Consider the following 23,158-nt stretch of genomic DNA (forward strand, 5'->3'; position numbering starts at 1 on the left):
TAACTATAATGTAAATATATGAAAAAAAATATTGTAATATTTCTTGTTCAGGTAACAATTATCGAAGAACAAGAAGATGCAACGAACGAAGTAAAACGAGGTCGCAAGAGGAAAGCGGAGAGCGTAGAGTCGCCGGCCGAAGGTTAGTTGAATTTATTATATATATATTTCATATAAAGTGTTGATCCCCTTTCATAAAGGAGAGTGCAGAATAATTAATGAAATGCAAGTATTATATTGTGTCTTTTAGTTTTTAGTATTTTTTTTTAGTGTTAGTTCCCGTTATTTTAGAATTTAATTTTATATATATATATATATAATCTAAGAGCTCGAGATTCTCTGCGAGATGTTTTCAAAGATGCAGGTATTATTACAGTTGCTTTCCAATTTGTATATTATAACATTCTCTTTGTCCGACAAAATATACATTGTCATAGAAAAAATAGCGACAGTCATAAGATAAGAACGAGAAATAAAGATAAGATTGTTACTCCAACTAAACTGTTGAGTTTCTTGCCGGCTCTTCTCAGCAGAACTGCCTTCCGAACCGGTGGTAGCTTTTTGTTCATATGTTCATTCGACGATTCAAAAGTGCTTATAATAATTGCCTATTTGAATAAAGAATATTTTGAATTTGAATTTTTGAATTAATGATAATATTAAAAGTAAAATTATAAAATTTCATGATTCTAATTAATAGTCAAAACGTAACAAAGGCTTTTTCTTCTCATCAAAATAGAAAAATGGAAATTGATACCGCGTAAATAATTGTAACAATTAAGCCACATCAGTCGCAGAGTGTTAAATTCCTTGATATAAAATAGAACATAGACGTCATGGAGTCGCTTGTACAATATGTTGGCAAGTTTAGTATATTTACTAAAAATAAAAGATCATTTTTGTAAATCAATAAAAGATCAAATTGCCAACAAGATATGAACAACATTTATTCTTTAAATAATATAATCTATCATACAGTTTATATGAATGGCATGCGGCTTACTCACGTGCGGTCGTTGGATCCCGATGCGAGGAGGCTATCGTGCAACTGTAAATGCGACGGTTGTGGGTTCGTTTGGGGAAATCAACGATTTAATATTTTTCTCCTTCGCTCTGACAATGACCGTAACAACTAACGAGAAAAGCGCGGCGTTAAGTTCTGCCACTCAACACCTCAAGAATTTGGCGGAAAATGGGATAGGAATGGGAACTTAATAGGGAACGAAGTGACTTGACTTGACTCAAGTGTCGTCGGTTCCCTCTGCCACTGCTATATATATATATATATATATATATATATATATATATATATATATATATATGTTGTGTTTAGGGACACGTCAATGAGACACGACAGCTCAACGCAGACTGGTTTATTACTCACTACAGATTTACGATACAGAACACTTTTCCTCCTTTAATTTAGTAACATAAAAAATTATCTTAATTTTTCTCCTTTTCACACTTTTCCTCCTTTAATTAAAAAAAAAATTAAACTAATTATATATTTAAACTAATTATACATTTAAACTAATTATATATTTAAACTAATTATATATTTAAACTAATTATATATATAATTATAAATTAAACTAATTATTTTATATTAATATTTTTATCTATATTATACTAATATTTTATCTAATAAAATCTTATATCTTATATCTTAAAAATAAATATCTAATAATATAAAAAAACTTATTTCTTTAATGCTCTTAACAATTCTTTACACCGTAAAGCAGCTTTTCGTTCCCGTCGGTTATTATCGGCGGGTGGCGTGGGCGGCGTGTTTAGCAAGGGCGATTGTGGCTCACTAGTTCTTACCTCCTCACTGGCGAAGGACTCATCTTCAACCATTAAATCTTCCTGGTTTTCTGAATCGGATACGTCTATAGTCCTACTCAATGAATGGCGCGATTTATTACTGTGTAATTGATTAATATGCCGTTTATGGATTTGCCCACTATTTGTTTCAATAGTATAAGAAACTGGCCCTGTTCGGTTTGCGACAACCCCCTCAGTCCATTTACGACCCGACTTACCATAATTACGTAACATGACCGGCTCGTCGCGCGCCAACACTCGTAGCGGACGGCCCGTGCTCTGCTCACGGCGTAACTGATCGCTGCGAATGCGTTCAGATACGTCGGGCCGTAGCAGATCAAGACGTCCGCGTAGTCGTCTACCTAAAAGAGCTACCGCTGGTTCCCTGCCCGTAGCACTTTGTTCCGTATTTCTATATGTAAATAGAAATCTGTTTAAAGCCGTACTATAACTTAGGTCTAACTTTTGACAGTAATATGTCCTGGGCGTCGCATATTAATGACATCAGCAAACGCATACATTTCTCTTTCCATTCTCTTAAGCGTCTCCAATATTTCCTCCCTCATAAAACCAAAATTATGCTAGCGCAATCTCTTCTCTTGCCTATTCTTGACTACGCTGACGTCTGCTATTTAGATGTGACGGAGGAGCTACTTAACAAGCTAGAGCGACTTCAAAACCTTACTATACGCTTTGTCTTTGGTCTACGTAAATACGATCACGTTTCCCAATTTCGAGCTCAGCTTAATTGGCTCCCAATCCGACTTCGCCGAGATATGCACATCCTCTCACTTTTGTTTAAAATCCTTAACTATCAACATTTCCCTTCTTATCTACGCTCCCGCTTTACCGTACTTCCCACTCCTACACGCTCTAGGAGGTCTTGTGTCATACCGATGCTTGACATTCCGAAGAGCAACACCAAATTCCTGCAAAAATCCTTCTCAGTCCATGCCGCATCCTTATGGAACCAACTCCCAAAATCCATCCAGAGAAGCTCATCCATAATCTCCTTTAAATCCAAATTAAAAAAATATTTTCTTGCTTCCCTAAGCCAGTAGATCTTGAACAATTTTTAAGCTTTATTACCGCATTTTCATCTCTAATATATATATTATATAGTGTATGTATATTGTGTATATATATATTTATTTATATCTATGTATTATATGTATGTGTGTATATGTATGTATTTATGTATACATGTATTATAATAGTTTACTCTTATATATGTACGTATATATATATTTTAGCTGTATTTTGTTACTAGTATATAATTTTTAATTTCTTAAATTGTACTTTGTTTTGCTCGCTACTCACTCATCCACTTCCACTGGTTGGCTGGAAGAGATCTCTTATAGAGATAAGTCCACCTTTGTACACAAAATGTCTATATATTGTTTATTATGTATTTTTTTAGTGCAATAAAGAATATATTATAATCCTCTCTGTCTAGTTGTGCCTTTCTTAAAACACGCTTAATCGAACGAACTGCATTCTCGGCGGCGCCGTTGCTTGACGGATTATACGGGGCTATTAATGTATGCTTTATACCGTTCCGTTTCAAATACTGCGCGAACTCTGACGATGAAAATGGTGGACCGTTGTCGCTCACTAGACGTTTTGGTAAACCGAAACGTGCAAATAACCGTCTTAAACTATCTATAACAATTGTAGCTGATGTCGTTGTTACTTTCTCCACCTCTATCCATTTCGAATGTGCGTCAATAACTACGAGAAACTACATATTACTGAACGGACCTAGGAAATCAATGTGCAGTCGCGACCAGGGCTCGGGAGGCCAGGGCCACGAATGCAGCGGGGCAGCGGGCGGGGCGGCCGACACCGCGCGGCACGACGCACACTCCCGCGCCACGCGCTCAATGTCCGCGTCTATATTTTCCCACCACACGTAATTACGCGCGATTTGTTTCATTTTCACAATCCCCATGTGACCGTCGTGTATTTCATTCAAAACTAATTCCCTCAAGGACTTAGGCACCACTATTCTAAACCCCCACACTAAACAACCCTGATCTACATGTAAATTATCCTTTCGATTATAATAAATATTTAAAATTTTATCAGTTAACCTCTCAGCTGGCCATCCGTACATCACAAAACCATAAATTTTACTTAATACCGGATCTTTAACCGTTTCACTTTTAATATCTTTAAAACTAATCGGAAAGTGTCCTTGTACATAATTTAAATAACTACATTCTCGGTCATTACCACTCGTTTGCCTACATGGCAAACTGAGAGGAAGACGGGAAAGAGCATCTGCGAAACAGTTTTTTGATGAATTTACGAACTCGATATCATAATCGTAGGCAGCCAACTTAACTGCGTACCGTTGTAGACGGCTGGCAGCGGTCACAGGTATTCCCTTCTTTTTACCGAAAATGTAACTTAACGGACGGTGATCGCTGCGCAAAGTAAAATGTCTACCATAAATATATTGGTGGTGTTTACTCACCCCGAATACTATTGCTAAAGCCTCTTTATCTAATTGAGAGTAACCCACTTCAGCCACATTGAGCGTCCTCGAAGCGCAACACACCGGTCTTTCAGTTCCATCTGCGTACCGCTGTGTAAGCACAGAGCCCACGCCATAAGAACTGCTGTCCACCGATAATATTAGTGGAAGGCTAGCATCATAATGAGCTAAGACAGGAGCACTACTTAAAATATTTTTTATTTTTATAAAAGCTGCCTTACACTTATCTGACCATTCCCATTTAATATTTTTTTTTAAAAGACAATAGAGTGGTTTGAGAATATCGCTCATGTTCATACAAAATTTGGCATAAAAGTTTACAAGTCCCATAAAACTTTTAAGTTGAGTAATATTAATTGGAGGAGGTGCAGCTACAATTGCCTCAATTTTTTTTTTGTCGGTATGCAAACCAAACTTATCGATTTTATATCCTAAATAAGTGACACTGTCCCTGAAAAATTTACACTTAGAAAAGTTAATTCTTAAGCCGTTTTCACTAAGTCTTTGTAGTACTGCTTTTAAATTGGACAAATGCACTTCCTTATTTTTACCAGTAATACATATGTCATCCGCAAAAACTGCCGTTGACGGCAATCCACTCAATGTCTCCTCCATGATTTTTTGAAAATTTTCGGGAATACATTTTATTCCAAATGGAACCATTTTATAAACAAAAGTGCCAACATGTGTTGTAATCGCCGTCATCGGCTGTGAGTCCTCATGCAAAATACATTGTTGAAAGGCGTTAGACAGGTCCAATTTAGTATACTGCTCACCTCCCCCTAAAACTGCAAATAGGTCCTCAATCAAAAACTCAAAGGCAAAGGGTAATGATAATCCTTCAATAATGGGTTAATGGTTATTTTATAATCACCACACAACCTAATACTACCATTACTTTTAACCACCGGTACGATAGGGGTACCGTAGTCTGACCGTTCTACTTTAAAAATCACACCTTCCCTTTGCAACCGGTTGAGCTCCTCTTCTACAGGCTGCCGCAAAGCCAGAGGCAATGGCCGCGCTTTAACAAATACCGGTGTAATATCTTTTAAATACAATCTAAACTTAGATTTGAATGTCCCTAGCCCCTTAGCGAAAACATTCGGAAATTCATTACGTAACGATGTCGCCATCGAGTCCTCATACGATAAACTATGGCATTCTACTACAGCTAACTTTAAATCTTTAATCCAGGCGCGTCCCATCAGAGGGGGCCCGCCATTTTTAATAATATATAAATTAAGCTTCGCGTAATGATTACCGCAACAAACATTAACAACAATGTACCCGAGAGTCTCGATAACGTCACCCGTATATGATTTTAAATTAAGAATTTTACTTTCAATTGGAATATTTGAGAAGTTCTCATCATAATAATGTTTAGAAATTATAGATATTTTACATCCCGTGTCAATTTCGAATTTACATTTAATATTTTCCACCATCAAATTAATATAGAACGGTCCGTCGCCGTCATTATTAATAACTAAATTATAAAAGTTACAATTATCATCCTCAGCATCGGACTCATTTAAAAAAAACTGATTTTTATAACCCTTCCTAACGGAAGTATTTTTACACACTATTTTTAAGTGGCCTTTTTCACCACACGCATCACAGTTGTAATGCTTAAAACGACACTTGCCTTCAGCATGACCGAATTTACCGCACCGCGAGCATGCACGTGCCGCGCGGCTGGCGCTCGCGCCGCCGCCACCGCCGCCGCCGCCGGTGCCACCACGTGCCCGCGGACCGGCTGCGCCCGCGCCGATCCGGTGCAAGCCGTCGTCATCGAGCGGAGGTGCGCTGGATTGCGCGCTAGCCGAGTTGCCTGAAGCTCTCGCCGTAACCGCGTGCCGCTCCGCCGCCTCGAGCGCCAATGCCAATTCCACCGCTCGCTTGTAGTCTAACTTACTCTCTGCGAAGATTCTTGATCGCATATCTTCATCGAACAGTCCCGAAACAAATTGATCCCTCAAACATACTTCTAAACAAGAACCAAAGTTGCACGTTTTCGCAAGATGTTTTAATGCTTGTAGGTATTCACGAATACTTTCACCTTGTCTTTGCACACGTTGGCGAAAAATGTGCCTCTCCGCGATCTCGGACCGTTCCGGTTCTAAATGTTCCTTCACTAACTTGACAAGGTCGCCGTAAGACTTTGTTTCAGGTATGCTGGGAGCACACAAGTCGCACATTAAATCGTAGCATTCCGCACCCACTACAGTTACCAACGTGGCAACTTCCAATGACTTATCTATGTTATTCAACATAATAAACTGATTCACTCGTCGAACATAAGCGTCCCAATTGCCATTTCCTAAATTATATGGTTCAACTCGTCCAATAGGCATTGTTATTAATTTCGAACTAACACGTGTAAGTAAATGATCCTCGTCGCCACTGTTGTGTTTAGGGACACGTCAATGAGACACGACAGCTCAACGCAGACTGGTTTATTACTCACTACAGATTTACGATACAGAACAATATATAATGTTTTAATATTCTAAATAGTCATTTCTTGGGTGACAATGGCTATCCATTGTGCACAGAAAAATAGGCCAGTAGGACATCTATAAGACAAAAAAAGTTAATAACAATTATCAAAATTAACACATCCACTCCATGCATGTTTTAGTCCAGACCAACTAATATTCCTAGTCGCAAGCGTTGGCCAAATGATGAAATATTTGATTTAATTGTTTAATACTAATTTTATAAAACACACTGAGGCATTTTGGCAAGTCCGCGTTGGCTGAGGTTGGACCATACTAAAATCAAATAAGAACACAATTGTTTTTTGTGCCCTTATTTCTCGGGCCGTTTTTTAGACTATAATCCTTCATCTAGAGCAGGGATTCCCAACCTTTTTTTGCTCAAGGACCACTTTTATATCAATATTGCTAGCAGAAACCACTCTATAGGTAATATCATTATAAACTGAATGATCAATCAATATAAACTGATAATGAAACACAAATTTTAATTAAAACTCAATAGTTAGGAATTTGCATTAAAAAAAAAATGAGAAACATCCAACAACAATTGTCAATCCACTAAACTTAAAATTATTCTCGGAGCATTTTTAGGCTTCTGCGGACCACTGGGTGGGAACCACTGATTTAGAGTGTGTTTGTATAAATAATCGAAATGTCATTCGCTTTGGACACATTCCTTTAAATAAATTTAAGTTGTTGGGTCTGTCTAATACTTATAAGTGCCCGAATTGTAATAGTATAGGAGTATTTATCACATATTGTTGGAATGTGTACGGAATGAAGCCCAGCGGCCTCTTTGGCTGATGCTGACATTTGCACCAGTATCCTTGTAGAGCCGTTGACAAGTAAGGCTCTTGCTCTGGCAAACTAATTAAGATCCCGTATGATCTATAATGGACATGCATGTAGATCATACGGGGGTGACACAGTCAATGTTATGGCTAAGAAATCGGTTAAGACGTTTCTTAGATTAGCGTGAACAAATGCACAGATAAGCAGACAAATAAAAATAATTGTTTTTGGTACTTTTATATTATTAAACGCTAATTGAATAACATTTTGTCTCATATATCTACCATCAAGACACCGATTTGTTACAATTTTATGATACTTATAGATTATATAGATAATATTAAAGATAATATCTTGTTATTTTACAGTAGCAGCTGTCGGAGAGAAGAAGCGACGGGCGACTCGCGCCACACAGACAGAAAGTATGTTTACAATATATATTTGGTATCATTTAAGTAAAATACAAATATAACTCATTAAAAAAAATTTAAATCTTAAGTAAATAAAATTAGTATATTACATAAAATAATTTGTATTTTTCAGCCGCGCAAAGGACCACAAGCCGCAGCCGCCAAAGATGATAGGGTTTCGAGACACTCGCAACCCTCTAGATATTCGAGATGCCACTTGTAAACAAATAAGTAGTAAATTAGATTAATAACAACTTGCACAACCAGGGTCTAATAAATTTTGTACAATAATAAAATAACATTTTATATGTCTAATAAAATATCACATTACATTGGAAATTAAAATTAAAAATTGTAAACATTTTTACAGTTTTCAAGTTACATTAAAGATAGAAACCATATTTATAGGAAATTTATAAAAATAATGTATCGGGTAAAATTTATAAAAATAACTCCACAAACTTTTGTGCGTTTTCTAAAAATATAAACATTTTTAATAGAAGACATAACTATAACTTAATATTTATGTTAAATATTCAATGGACACATTGCTTACGTCAAAGAGAATGGCAACAACAAACAATTATTACATGACAATTTATTTAAAAAATAAACAAGAGACTGCAGTATTTTTTTATTCAATATAAAAATAAACAATTTTATAAAACACTTATAAAGCAAACTCTGTTTTTATAATGCAAGAAAAAAAATCATTATTACATAAGATAACATCTATCATGTGCGGAATACAGCGTGAAGCCACATATCTACAATATAGCTGTCTCCCGTAAACGGCGAGTTAGTCAGAGGGAACCTGTCCCCATTAGGAGACTTCCGTTTCCGACTTCCCAATATTTCATTTGACGTTAATAATCTCGATTGACAAATCCGTTTATTTTCATTAGTGTTTTTACTCTACTAGTAAACTATTATAATATAACGTATAAAAGTACAAATTACAAATAATTATAATATTCATTTTAGTTTTTTGGTGCGATTGTTTAGTTTTTTGTAAGTGTTCAATTTACTTTTTTTAAAACATTCTTTAGTAGAATGTTAGTTTTTTCTTAGTAGAATATTAGTTATTAGTTTATAAATATAGTTTAATATTTTGTGATGATTTTAGCTTAGCTTACTTACTTACTTAAATTATATTTTGTTTTTCTTTTGCGTACAATTGTCGCGTCAAAATAAAAATTTTAATTAATAAAAATCCACAAAATACTTTTTTTTTGTCATTTGAGATGTAAGAATTTTCTTAGCTTTTTCGTTCACTAAAGTATTCAAAATATTTTCTATTTGCTTTACAAAATTTATCTCCTTTAAAAATTTGTTATTTTCATATTTTTTTTTAAATATATGTATATATATATATATATATTTATTTATTTTTCATTATTAGAAACAAAACTAAAGTTGAGGTTTCTTTGCGTGAACACGCTAACATTAGGAACTACTAGTTGAATAGTCCATTTATCGTCATACATTTATAGTTACAGTTTGGCCACGCGGACGAGGCCGCGTCACTTCATTCATTCAATAAGTATATATTTATGCTAAATCGCTTAGTGCTTAGAACTTAAACTTAACCTGAACCTAAACTTTTTATGAAATTCTCGTTCTAGTTATAATTTTTCGACACTTCTGATATATTATGAAGTTTTCTTTTTATTTTAATTTCACTATAAAAACTATGCCTTTTAGATATTTATTATTAAATACTTTTTAAGAATTTTTGTGTTGTATTTTTTCTAATTGTTTTGAGCAGCTTAGAAAAAACATTTAATATCGTAATTATAGTTAAAATATCAATGTATCTATAATGTGTATGACAATAATTCTTAATAATAAAAGTTTGTAAGCGCTGAATAATGCTAAGTTTTTAAATTTAGCAGATGAAGCGTTGTATAAAAGATAAGTTTTATTGTATCAGTCAGATAAACTAACACGAAAAAATCAAACTATAGTCTATTATATCCACTAGTCTATTCATTTGGACGTGGGACAAAAAATAAACTAAAGAAAATAAACACTAAAACATTGATTATTTTTATTTACAGTCATTATTATACAGTATTATTTACAGTGCTATCAGGTTATTACTGCCATAGTAATTTTTCTAACATATATTCACTCCAATAATTGTGACCTATAAAGTAACCTTACCTTTTATCTCAAGGCTTCCTGAATAGTGTACAGCCATTTTAATCGAATTAATTATAATAATTATTAGAGTATATGACGTAATTTTAAATAATGATGTAAAGTACAAACTGTTTGTGTACAGTTGTATTATAAACCTGTTTTGATTATAAATTGTTTCATTGAGTTTTTATTGTGACGGACGAATGTTAGAATTAGGAAGTTGTGTTTTATTTTTGTACATTTTTTTTCAAAATTACTTATAAAGGTAACGTATATTATATTATAATATATTTTTGTTTTTCCTTAGTCTTTCACAATACATACAAGTCAAGCAATATTATTTCACAAAATTAAAAGAATGTGATATAGAAATTACATAATATAACATCTATCATGTGCAGAATACAGCATGACGCGTAAGCGGCGGGATAGGCAGAATGAACCTGGGAACCTAGTGGTAAGACAAAATGCTTAGCAACATATAATTGTCTTCAAAACAAAAATATATATATTTAATTGCCCTGATGTAATAAGACAAAGTCGGGTGCTAAAAGACACTCGTTAGTAAAAATTGTCATAACATCTTGCGAATTGTTGTTGATAGGTTTGGTTTTCACTCAAGGGGAGTTAATTATTTGATATTTTCATTTTCTCGCTCTGGTAGCAAAGTAAAGAGCGGCGTTCAGTTCCGCCACTCAGCACGCAGTGCCTTGACAATTCGACGGAAAGTGGTGACCGGAGTGTTAAAACTAGGTTCTGCTTGTCTGCCTTGTTCCTGCATGCATGCATGCTATATGCGGACAACAAAAAAGAAAAATAAACAATTATTTTAACAATTTTTTTTATATTCTAAGATTTGAGAGGAATTTGAAATTGTTCCTAACAGTGTTTCTTTAAATATTACAAATAGTAACAAGCGGCGTTAGCTAATAAATAAATTATCAAAAATAACAAAGTGAAAAATTATAATCATTTGAGAATAATAAGCAACTTATTTAATTGTCAGCAAAATCATCGATGACGTTAGCAATCTCATTTATTAATTTCAACTTTATGCACAAAAAAGTTAGACGATTTATATTACATACATATGTGGATGTGAGGACACATGTCCTCCTCCTGCAGGGGCGGCTCTAGTTAGGTTCAGGTAATTGAAAGAAATGGAGAAAAGACGGAATACGAGATCAGTGTAAGACATGGTATGGTAAGATAGATGGGCAGAAGATAATGCTAACTCGGGATTCGGGATTGCTCGAGCGTCATAGAGACCTATTGGGTTGCGAAGCTTAGATGTGGGGTGAGGGGCTATAGGGGCCTTTAATAAAATATTAAAGGATCTGAAGAGAAATTAAACCAACAAATGTTTAATTTTTTATTATATATTACGAACCTAAATAAGAAACACATGACTTAACTAATATTAACAACTAGCGGCCCCCCCGCGGCTCGCCCGGTTGAACTAATATATATAATATAAATAACTTTATTCATTTAAGAAACAGAATTGACAGTCAAATGTGTTGATGTCAATGAATAATTTACTCGTTCAGAAACATTCTTAAATGTTAAATTATTGATTGGGGTAAGAGTTTATAATATTTTTTGTAAAATAACTGTAATGATTGCATATTACAAAAATCGAATCAAATAATCCAATATCGAAATGGAATCCAAAGTAATTAATCGAATATCGAATCGAAAATGTTTAATTGAGAACCCCGTCCTTGTTTTGAAAGTCGGTTAAAAATACAGATTTATTACAAACAAATACAGATTTATTATAAGTATAGATATGGATTTCTATATATTTGCAGGCAACCTCAAGCGTTGAGTTCATTCAAATGACCAACTTTTTTTTTATGAACCGATTTTGATGAAACAAACCTTAGATGTTAAGCTAGGTTAAAACAAAGAAATTGGTAAAAGTTTTACGTAAATCGGTTTAGTACTTTCAGAGATTAACGGGACCAAACATACAGACAGACAAACAAAAAATTTTTGCTTTCTATTTTTAAGTTTCCCTCTATCCATTTTAACCAAAAATACTAAATGTACAGACAAAATATTTTTACTGTTTTATTATATATAGAGATCAATAATTAGGTACAACTTTCTATTAACATAGCCCATAATGGCCTAGCCAAAATTGCTTAAGGACTTACGAATATTTTAGATTTCTCTTTTTATCTCTATGCTATAGCCCGCACACAGCAGATGGAACCTAGTGTTAAGACATTCCGTTCCCCATTTTCTGCCGAATTCTGGAGGCATTGCGTGTTGAGTGGCAGAACTCAACGCCGCGTTAAGAGTTTATTTCCAATACTATTTAGAATCATAAGTCACCAAGTTCTTATGATCCGGTTGTGGTCAGGTAAGTAGTTGCTCCTAGTCTTCAGCTAATTTTATAAGTTAAATATATAGAAAAATGTAATCCAAATACCTGGACTTTTAGAAATTAAATACCTAGGTATAATTATGTCTATTTCTAAGCCTACTTAGTAACAGTTAAAAAAGAAAACAATTATTGCTAATAAACCTCCCGCGACTAGCAGCTCGCCACCCGGAAGATGGTGGGCAGCAGGTGCGCCAGCCCCAGGAACAGGGACAGGCATGAGCGTGGCCGGCACAGCCGCCCTGAGCGTGCGCAGCGCCGCCTTCGGTACGAGCCGCGTCTAGTTGTTCCCACCCACCCTCACGGGGCCCGCCACCCGGAAAATGGTGGGCAGCAGGTGCGCCAGTGCCAGGAACAGGTCAGGCGCGAGCGCGCCCGGCACGGCCGCCGTGAGCGTGCGCAGCGCCGCGCCGCCGCCGCCCGCCGCCTCCAGCACGAACCCCTTCACGCACTTCAGCACCAGCTCGGCGCGCCGCAGGCACCACGCCGCCGTCATCTCCTGTACGTCACCGAGCAATGTATATTTGATTGTAGAGCAAACATACAGTTAATCTACTTTATTAGATTTTTTTTACAATATTGTATATTTAATAACAATAAACATTGCTGCGAGATGTTTTCAAAGATGCAGGTATTCTTACAGTTGCTTCCCAATATATATATTACCAGTGGGCGCGCGCAACTTCGCCTGTGTATTTGCACGCTTGGGGATGAATTCTAATAAACCATTTTTAAGAGTCTTAAGTTTCAAATTTTATAAAAATCGGTGGCCATTTAAAGATTTTTCCATACAAATTTTCAACCCCTTTTTTGCATCCTTAGGAGGTGTATTTTAAAAACCCACGAAAGACGTGTTCAATGAAATCTATTTAAGAGTCTGAATTTCAAATTTGATAAAAATCGGTGGTGATTTAAAAAAAAAAGGTGGTAAAAATTTTTCAAAATCCCTTCTTAGTGGATGTCCAGATTACGAAAGTAAACATCTGTCCAAATTTCACGTTTCTACTATCAGTGGTTACGGTTGCGCGCATCTTACCTCAGTCAGTGAGGACAAGTCTTTTTATATATATATAGATAATATTCTCTTTGTCCGACAAAATATACATTGTCATAGCAAAATAGCGACAGTCATACGATAGAAACGAGAAATAAAGATAAGCTTGTTACACCAAGTTTTCGCCTCCAGAAAGTTAATAAATCCTTTATGGGTCTGAGCATACGTGTATATAATAAAATTCCGCAGTGTATTCTAGGTTTGCCACTTCCAACATTTAAAATATCTGTAAAAAAATTCTAACAAGTGAAGCTGTTCAAGAATATTTAGAGGATGTATGTATGGAATTATCTATTGAATGTAATGCAAGATAGCTGCCAGCTAATGTAATAAATTGTACCATTGAAGAAATTGTACTTTTCAAAAAAAGAGCAACTATTGAATTTCTTGCCGGCTCTTCTCAGCAGAAATGCCTTCCGGACCGGTGGTAGCTTTTTGTTTATATGTTCGTTCGACGATTTACAAGTGTTTGTAATAGTCTATTTGAATAAAGAATAAATAATCGGTAATAAAATATAAGTTACTTATTTAGAAAACGTCTAAAAACTTGAACGTAGCGGAATCTGACATACAGAGATGCTAACAACATAAATAAGTTATAACTAGCGTATTAGAATTTCGACGTACCTCGATAAGAAAGAACTTATGGCTTAGTGGTCAGAGCGCTTGGACGGTTTCCAAGAGGCGCGGGTATAAATCCCGCTAAATCTTAATGTTTATATTATGTTTTCTAAATAAGTATTTTTCTTTTCTAAGTGCGGAATAATACTTTAATTACAAGTAATAAAACCAAGAATATAAACAAGCCCAATAGTTTATTAGGATTAACAGTCGGAACTTGCGGGGTTCCTGGTAGATTTTATTAATTGAAGAATTAGTTATAGGTCCCGACTGTTAATCCTAATAAACTATTGGGCTTGTTTATTTTCTTGTTAGTTGTATGCAGTCGGAGTTTTTGTGTTTTCAAATATTTTTTTATTTTTCACTTCTACGCTAGGATTCATTATGGTAATGATATCATACCTTTTTGAAATCCTCGTATTGAGCTCTTGAATTTGATACCCTTTTGATTACTTCTGTCTACTCTAGTACATAGTGTAAAGCAGGAAAACAAAAACTACCTCAGTAATCTCATGTCGTAGCAGAAGTGGTATAGCGATGGATGTGACGTCATTACAACACGCCGCCTTCAATATGTTGCGCAGCCCCAAGATGGCAGGGTGGCGAGACGTCATGTCGCCTGAACACATAAACATAAAGGAGTTATGGGGGTAACAACCCTTAACGATAAAGTTTTTATCTCGGTATCTATTCTATTAAATACATCTTAATGAAATTTGTGCTGAACGTGGCTTATCGTACAGTGTCACCACTCTCACCGGACTTGAGCGACTCGTCGTCCACGAGCAGGTGGAACACGACGTGCGCCTCCGCGAGGTTGCTGTGGCGCGTCACGCACACGTCGCCCGCCCGCAGCGCACGTCGCCCGCCTCTCCGCGCCCCGCGCGCCTCGTTGCGCCTCTCCGCCTTCGACCACATTCGGTTGCGAGTTACACATATATACATTGTATACAAGAGTTATAGAAAAGTACGATGGGCGATCCGAAAGTAATGGCAATCGAAATTCCCCGTACAAACTAAAATAAATATTATATATCCTTTACTTGCTCAGGTATTCACTAGTTGAGAAAAAAAAACTTAATTTGATGGAAACCTTGATTTTCGGGAGCATTCAAATGAATAATTTAAATATGATTTGCCGAGGAGTGAAAATCAAATGAAAAAGATCCAAATCGGGGCTGTCATCAATACCTCCGCTTGAAAACACATGTCTACTCAAAACATACGACTTGTTGAAAATGTTGGAGGACTCTATATGACCACCTGACCAACTGACACCATGACCACCGAACGCCGAAGAAATTCAGTGTCAAGGTTAACAGTTGACGTTAGCGACACTATGGCCGCTTGATCAAAGATAAAGAGAATTCTAATTTTAGATGTTAAGAGACTGTAGAAAATAAATAATTATTTTTACTATACTCATTGTGTTAATTATTGATTATCATTACTTTTCGATCACTCTTCGCATAAAAATCAGTGCAAAAGGTGGCCGTATCGCTAAAAGGGCGATGTTTTTAAAGCAACTTTTGGGTAGAGGAGATAATTAATGACAGCAACAATCAATATAATTTCATATAAAAACAAAATAATACATACAGGTTCCTTAACAGACTGTAGCACGTGTCTCAACTGAGCGTCCAGATCAGGGAAGTGGTGGTCAGTGGGCACCCTGTGTAACGCGTGGTGACGGTGGTGGTGAGGGGAGTCCAGGTTCGAATCTGATAATACTACTGCACCACTCAACTCGTGGGAGTATAGTGCTAGGGCGGGGCCCACGCGGGACCAGGTACCGCTATAAGAGGAGACATTAAGATGGTTAAATAAGGCCGTCGTGGCACAGCGGCACAGCGGCACAGCGGCAGGTAACAGGACATGGCGCAATGCTGAGTGCGGCTACTCAACACGTAATGTCTCCAAAATTAGGCGGTGTCTGGACCGACACCGGACCGTAGTATCTTAACATTAGGTTCTCTCTGCAACACTTTTATTTTTATTCTACGGTAATAAAAACATGGTGCATGTTTTTTTATAATAGTGTTCTTAAAATTAGTTATGGAAAAAAGTCAGAAACCAGTAGTTTTTTCCCTACAGCCTTGAAATTTTTTGATTAAAATTTGGCTATTTTAGAAAACATTTTTTGTAACAAAGTTATTTCCAAGATGTACAAACTAATAGTTATGAACTATATGATACAAAAGGGCTAACCATAGACAACCGTTATACTAAAAACTTGCATATTGAAAAAATCATATTCTATATATATCTGTAGCGGTGAATTGACGTCATCCACCACATTCGGTCTTGTGATTTTGTTTTTTTTATTTTAGTGTCATAGACGCAAGTCATTATAATATTGGTAGGTACATAAAGCAGCTAACAGTTACTAGAGTTACATCCATCTTATAAGAGACCTAGTGAACAATTGAATAAGGCGAGAGTGTGGACGGCCTACACCCCTAAAAGCGAGAATGCGGTTCGGGCGTTAGTATTTTAAAATAAGAGTTTAAGATGATTGGATGGAGCTTTCACGTCACAAAAAGAAAAAACGAAATTATATGTTAAAAGGTCGCAAACGTGCGACTGTAAAGGTGCGAGTGTCAGTCGTGGGTTTTATTCCTATTCTAGGAAAGAAAATATTTAATATTTTCATTTCCTCGCTCTAGTAAACAGGCGAAGCGCAGCGTCGGGTTCCGCCACTCGCCACTCACTACGCCACGACTGCCTCATTATAAATTCAAATTAAAAATATTCTTTATTCAAATAGACTATCTAGACAAGAAAAAATTTAGACAAGAATTTAGAAAAATTTAGACAAGAAGCACTTTTGAATCGTCGAATGAACATATAAACAAAAAGCTACCACCGGTTCGGAAGGCAAGACACTCAACAGTTGCTCTTTTCAAAGTCAATGGTATATTTTACTATTACATTAGCTGGCAGCTGTCCTGCCTGACATTCAATAGACATTAATTCCATACATGTTTATCCTTTAAATATTCTTGAACAGTATAATAAGCTTTACTTGTTAGAATTTTTGTTACATATATAATCTGGTTTTACACATCTGTTAAAAATTAAAGCAAGGTAAGGAGCAATATTAGGTATAATTGTATTAAGAACTTTAATAGACATGCCCCATAGGTCACCAGTTTTCTTTAAATTAAGTCTTAAAAGTTTTGACAATTTCATCTGGTGAGACATTCTTAAACACAAAATTTTATCCACAACTATTTACATGGGTCTTTAGTATTAGTTCTGCTTCCGAAGGAGATGATGGCAGTGAACGTGTTACTTCAGTAAATATATCAGAAAAAAAATTGAACAGTATTTGCCACTTCTAAATCTGAATTTAAGATTATATTATTAACTTTTAATTTAATAGGTTCACTGACAGCTCTAGATCTCCCAGTTACAGTAGTAATAGTACCATGTACCTTTAATTTTATTACTAGAGTTCAAAGTTTTGCTCTTATATACATAGACTTAGAATGGGTACATACCTATTTAAATATTTTTGAAAAATTTCTAACTTTTAACAAGAATGCCGGATCTTGATTCTATTGCCTCATATTATATAATTTGTATAGTTTGTTTCTGCTTCGGTATATACCAACAGTTGCCCAGTCGCTAAAAGTTGACTTGAAGTTTTTATATATTTGTTTAACTTTAAAAATGTTATCAAATTCTGTTGAGAGTAAATTAAAAGCTTGGCAATATAGCTGATTCGGATTTAATCCCGTTACATCTAAGTTTGCAATTTTTCCTATCACTTTACTATTAAAAAGATTAATTTTGCTTTCAGTGATTGGTCTAATTGTTATTTGTTTACGTTCTGCGAATATTTTATCTATTACCGAAAACTTTTGTCCACAATGATCTGAGCTTAAATAAGTAATCATTTGTTTTTCTACAGTCTCACAATGACAAAAAACATGATCTATACAAGTAGCGGACGTATCCGTTACACGAGTTGACGTACGAGTAAACCCTTATCATACCCATCAGTCCTGTCACTGGAGCACAGGTCCATCATGTCCACCGCAACCAGTCTTATATTGTGTGTTTGCTTCAGCTGAGATCCCAGATGTATGGTGAAGCTTTCTTCAAGCCGCGGTAGCAGAGGTGCTAACGTAGCTTGTTCCGTTGGAAATGAACATAAGGGGGAATTGCTGGAAAAACTGATGCATTTGTTAAGTGAATTTATTAGAGTGGAGGCCACTTGCAGTGGCACACTCATTAACCCTCGAACATACAGATAAAATACGAAAATAAAGGGGTGTTTTAAGTTTGACATGTCTGCCTGTATATGTATGTTTGTCTGTGGTATTTTTGAAACGTATGAACTGATTTTGAATTAGATTTTTTTGGTCGAAATGAGACTTATTAGATATATAGATATTTGAGTATTCTTAGCCACAAATCACGAAAATATTTTTAGCCATTAGAAGATTATCAGCTCTTTTCTAGTTGTTACGTTTTGATAGGGAGTTTTTAATTATCTGCAATTTTAGTATCTAACTAACGGCCCCTCTGTGGCTTCGCCCGTTTGAGCTACATGATTATTCATTTAATAAACAGAATTGACTGACAGTCCAACGTATTGATGTCAATGAATAATTTAATTTACTCTTACAGAAACGGCCTTAACTGTTAAATTATTGATTTGGGTAAGGATTTATAATACTCTTTGTAAAATTACTGTAATGATTGCATATTACAAAAAATACCCAAAATCGAATCGAATAATCCAACAATCCGAAATGGAATATTTGTTTAAGAAAAGAAAATAATAAATTAGATTTAGAGTTGTTACGCAGTAACAAACCTTGGAGTGACCCTCTCATCAGTCTGATATTCATCCATGGCGGCCATGAGCCAGGCTCTGTGAGACGCCCTCTGGGTGTGTCTCAACGCATCTAACTGTGACTCCCAGCGGCCCGTAGATAAACTCTGCTGTTCAAAATGCTGCGCGGCTAATGCATTGATGTCTTGCTCTGTGGTTGATATATTTAGAAGTCTCACCTTTTCCTCCATTTCTTCTGTTTGTCTAAAATGGTAAGAATATAACAAAAGTAAGCATACTAAAATTACAATATCAAGATTAATAGCTTTAAATATTATAATGATTATAATGTATAAAAATATTTTGCACGCGTCGCACAGTGGAGCCGATAACCCCAAAATGTACCGAAAATTTAAAAATTGAAAGTGATTTCATGTTATCCTCTTTATATCACTTATTTAAAATAGTACTAAGGTATCATTTGAAATGACCCTCTCTACGAATGCACCAGTCAACCGCGTAGAATGGCGTCGGACTGTGTGGCGCACCACCAACCTTTAAAAAGGACGACCACGACCGCTCTGTGAAGAGTGAAACGACAAAGAAGAAGAAGAATCATTTAACGGTAATGAAAAGCTTTATAACGAACTCAGTTTGATATAAAAGTGAATTTAGATTATGTATTGTCAATGACTTGTTAGTAATTTACGCAATTAAGAACTATTTCTTAATAAACGGATTTATTTTTTGTATTATTCAGATATGGAATCTTCATTCTCAAGTAGGTGACAATGTTATAGTGTTTTTTCTTCTTCGTTGCGTAAATATTGTCTAGTACATGAGACAAATAAACTTTCATAGTCAAATTATGGATAATTTTTTAAACATTTGATGTTTTGTTTATGTTCAAAGCAATAGTAACACATAGTTGTTATGTGAAAATATTCTTTAGTCTACACTTTTAGAAATAGTTTTAGAACTTTGACTGATTCATAGAAATTATTTTTAACTTTTTCACCTAAAACTATTGGTTTTCTGTTAGGAACGTTTAATAAATTATTATTTATTACAAAAGTATAACTTATAACTAACTATAATGCGAAGTTCTGTGTGTAAAGTGTAAAATCTTTACATATTAAAAAAAAGCTTTTAATAAAATTAAAAATTCTTTTGATAAAATTAAAATGACATGGGACATAATAAATTGTGAAAATGGAAAAGCTAAGAAACATAACTCTGAATTTAAATTAAAAATTAACAATGGTTTAACCAACTCTGATCAAGAAGATTCATGTGTATTTGAAAAATTCTTTGCTGACATTCCAGTTTCGACAACCGATACACTTATATCCTCCACAGCCGTCGATGAATCATTACTTAAGGCGAGCGTACAAAAATGTAATGTAGATTTTAAATTTAAATCAGTCAATTCAAGACACATTGTTAAGACATTCAAGTCCCTTGATATCAAGAAAACGTCAGATTTATGGGGTATTTCTGTAAAATTGATTAGCTATATAATAAACACAGTTGCTCCTGACCTCGCCATATTTAATAATTGTATAGCCATACTCTATATATGTGCTATCTATATCTATCTATTTATCTATCTATGTGTTTCCTGACCTAATGAAATTTAGTAAAGTCATACCTATATTTAAATCGGGTAGTACACCAGATCCCAATAATTTTCGACCCGTTTCTAGACTACCCTCGTTTAGCAAGATTTTTGAAAAAATATTCTAAATCAAATATTGGTGCATTTTAGTTCACATAATCTTATGCACGATAAACAGTATGGTTTTACTAAAGTGAATGGCAAGAATCTTATGGTTCAGTAATCAGCATGGGGTCCCACAAGGGTCTATTCTTGGTCCTTTTCTATTTTTAATATACATTAATCATTTGCCGTATCTAGTTGAAAACCATGAGATAGTATTGATTTATAAACTAAAAAGACGATAAATCGTATATGACGATGTAAACAATGATCTCTCGAAATTAGTACATTGGTTCAGTATTAATAACCTATTGAATAGTAAGAAAGCTAAATGCATGATTTTTAGAACACCTAACACAAATATTCTTAAAGCAGATGTACTCTTGATTGATGTACTCTTGAATGGTGAACCCATAGATCCTGTTGATTCTATGGTATTTCTCGGTATCACCATAGACTCCAAATTACAGTGGGGACCCCATGTTGATGGATTGGCGAATAGACTTAGCTCAGCAGCTTTCATGGTCAAAAAACTTAGATCATTAACTCGTTGTTGATGTGGAAACGGCTCGACTTGCACAGTATAGGCTAAAGGACCGCCCCTCTCAGTCCGCCACTGAGTCTACCATATGTGTAAGCTTGATATATATGCAAAGACAAACAATCTTCTTTAAATCTTGCAATATTAAAACTCTGATCCTCTAAACATTAAACTAAAACATAAAAATTCCATTTTGCCTCAAATATATTTTTAGGAAAAAAATCAGTGGTGGGTTTAGTCCCTCTACTCACCAGCCAGGTCTGTAGTACCGTGTTGGCGTATAATAGGAAAGGTTTATAGTAAATACCTATGTGGTAGTGACTAGGTACTATAGTATAAAAATATAAATGAGAAAGCCGCATCAAATTTTTTAGAAAGTTATGTTGTTTAGAAATGTTATGTACATTGTACATATATTTTTTAAAATGATATGATATCATAGTGTATTGTATACATGGAGATGAAATAGAGTAATGCTTATACTGCATAAAAAAATAAACATATTAAACACCTCTTGGTAAGTTTCTGAATATCCTCATCTCTATTTTTTAACATATTCATAACTGTTTTTGCGTATGCGCTTTCCACTTGCATTATTGTCTCCAAAGCTGGCGAATGCACCAACTTGTGATATGCAGCTGCAAACACCTCCTCATCTGATGACCCTTTTTGCTCAGCAAAGTCTACTACGTTCTCTTTAAATAATTTCTCCCAATTTTTTACTATACCGTCAACATTTAAGTCGTTATTCTTCAATTGGTCTATGAGCTTTGCGTCACGTTCATTATAAAAGTATTTTGTTTCTTCTGATACGAAAGATGCTAGTTTCTCGTTAAATTCTACAAGTTAGAACACATGTAAGATATGATATTAAAGGAAGTGTAATGTCCATAGTAATTGATTAGTTTAAATACCATTTTCTAAATACACCGGTATATGAAACATTTTTATTACTCGTTGCACAAGCTCGCGTGTGAACCCTCCGTGAGGGATCTCCACCGGAACTTCTAGCTTGAAATGTAATTCCTTGTTGGTGCATGTTGGAAAGGAAAATTTAAAGGTTTTTGTCAGTTTTTGCACTGTTTCCGCACTCATTTTGCAAATGTAAACAATTACTCGCCTGCCCACTTACACTACCTACACAGTCATTTCATCATTTGACATTTGATGGATACAGATTACAGATTATAAAAATATTTGATATTACGTTCGAAAGTTCTTTGACATTAATTTATAGACATTAGAATTTGAAACCTATCTTATTCTGGCGTTAAAATAATGACTTCCATAATTAGAAATTAAAAAGTGTCAAATATGTATATTTTTTAGGAATATCCCGGACCACCCGGTCTCCCTTTTCTTACGACCATGGGCACCGGTTTCTACTTTGTCTATTTTAGGGCCGTCGAACTTTGTAATCCAACACAATACTTATTGTATTCTAAAATTAACATTAATTAAATTTAAATAATTGTCAAGTGAGAATCGAAGCCATTGCTTCTAAAACTAGTAACCGGCTGACACTTCCTCTACACATGGAAAGTTTCTAAGAGGACATCAGACATGAGATTATAGTGAAATTTCTCAATTGCTGTAATAACCAACGGGTTGCTAGTTTTACCGCTCACCTTTCCTTCATAAATCTTTCTGCCAATCTGTCATCACTCATTCGTTCTACGTGTCCAAACCAGCTAAGCACGTTCTTCTTCATTCTCACCGGGACGTCCACACTAGTACCTGCCATTCTGTGTATCTCTTAATTATAGATTTGGTGAGCTAAGTTGAAAATGCATCTATCAAGGCATAGCTAATTAGATACCTGATTGGTAGTCTACTTTTATATCTTTAAAGACAAAATTAAAACGTAAA

The 23,158-nt window shown here is 35.1% G+C and overlaps 2 protein-coding genes across 10 annotated transcripts in view; one reads left to right on the forward strand and one right to left on the reverse strand.

Moving 5' to 3' along the window:
* LOC146528202 (uncharacterized) overlaps positions 1-10,074 on the forward strand; it is a 24,848-nt gene extending 14,774 nt beyond the window's left edge. For 4 of the 5 annotated variants that reach the window (XM_085202998.1, XM_085202995.1, XM_085202996.1 and 1 more), the window contains exons 10-12: positions 52-142; positions 7,989-8,042; positions 8,164-10,074. In XM_085202998.1, coding sequence (XP_085059124.1) covers positions 52-142; positions 7,989-8,042; positions 8,164-8,201 — 183 coding nt within the window. In that variant the 3' untranslated portion in view covers positions 8,202-10,074. The remainder of the gene's footprint in view (positions 1-51; positions 143-7,988; positions 8,043-8,163) is intronic. The other variant, XM_085202997.1, reaches the window with a different exon arrangement.
* Positions 8,513-23,158, reverse strand: LOC146528203 (FERRY endosomal RAB5 effector complex subunit 3). Of its 5 annotated transcripts, XM_085203003.1 has the most exons (10): positions 22,204-23,150; positions 21,801-22,128; positions 19,071-19,292; positions 18,244-18,423; positions 15,842-16,037; positions 15,001-15,148; positions 14,743-14,861; positions 12,853-13,066; positions 12,712-12,725; positions 8,513-10,950 (listed from the first exon to the last, which is right to left on the reverse strand). In XM_085203003.1, the coding sequence occupies exons 1-9, from the start codon at positions 22,382-22,384 to the stop codon at positions 12,721-12,723; spliced, it is 1,593 nt and encodes a 530-aa protein (XP_085059129.1). In that variant the 5' UTR covers positions 22,385-23,150; the 3' UTR covers positions 8,513-10,950; positions 12,712-12,720. The 5 variants fall into 5 exon arrangements, with proteins under 5 accessions (XP_085059129.1, XP_085059128.1, XP_085059127.1 ...); XM_085203002.1 differs by having other exon boundaries at positions 8,513-12,725; positions 22,204-23,152; XM_085203001.1 differs by having other exon boundaries at positions 8,513-13,066; positions 22,204-23,149.

The sequence above is a fragment of the Heliconius melpomene genome, chromosome 19, assembly GCF_056956725.1.
Source record: "Heliconius melpomene rosina isolate 202511_hmr_F chromosome 19, ASM5695672v1, whole genome shotgun sequence".
Taxonomy (NCBI): domain Eukaryota; kingdom Metazoa; phylum Arthropoda; class Insecta; order Lepidoptera; family Nymphalidae; genus Heliconius; species Heliconius melpomene.

What these genes read in the sequence shown, in the direction of transcription:
- LOC146528203 (XM_085203002.1), bottom strand. Translation starts at nt 22,384, where the DNA reads ATGAGTGCGGAAACAGTGCAAAAACTGACAAAAACCTTTAAATTTTCC. An exon ending in ATTCAGAAACTTACCAAGAG is followed by an intron (nt 19,293 to 21,800) that starts GTGTTTAATATG and finishes TTACCATTTTAG; the next exon opens with ACAAACAGAAGAAATGGAGG. An exon ending in CGACGAGTCGCTCAAGTCCG is followed by an intron (nt 14,862 to 15,000) that starts GTGAGAGTGGTG and finishes TTATGTGTTCAG; the next exon opens with GCGACATGACGTCTCGCCAC.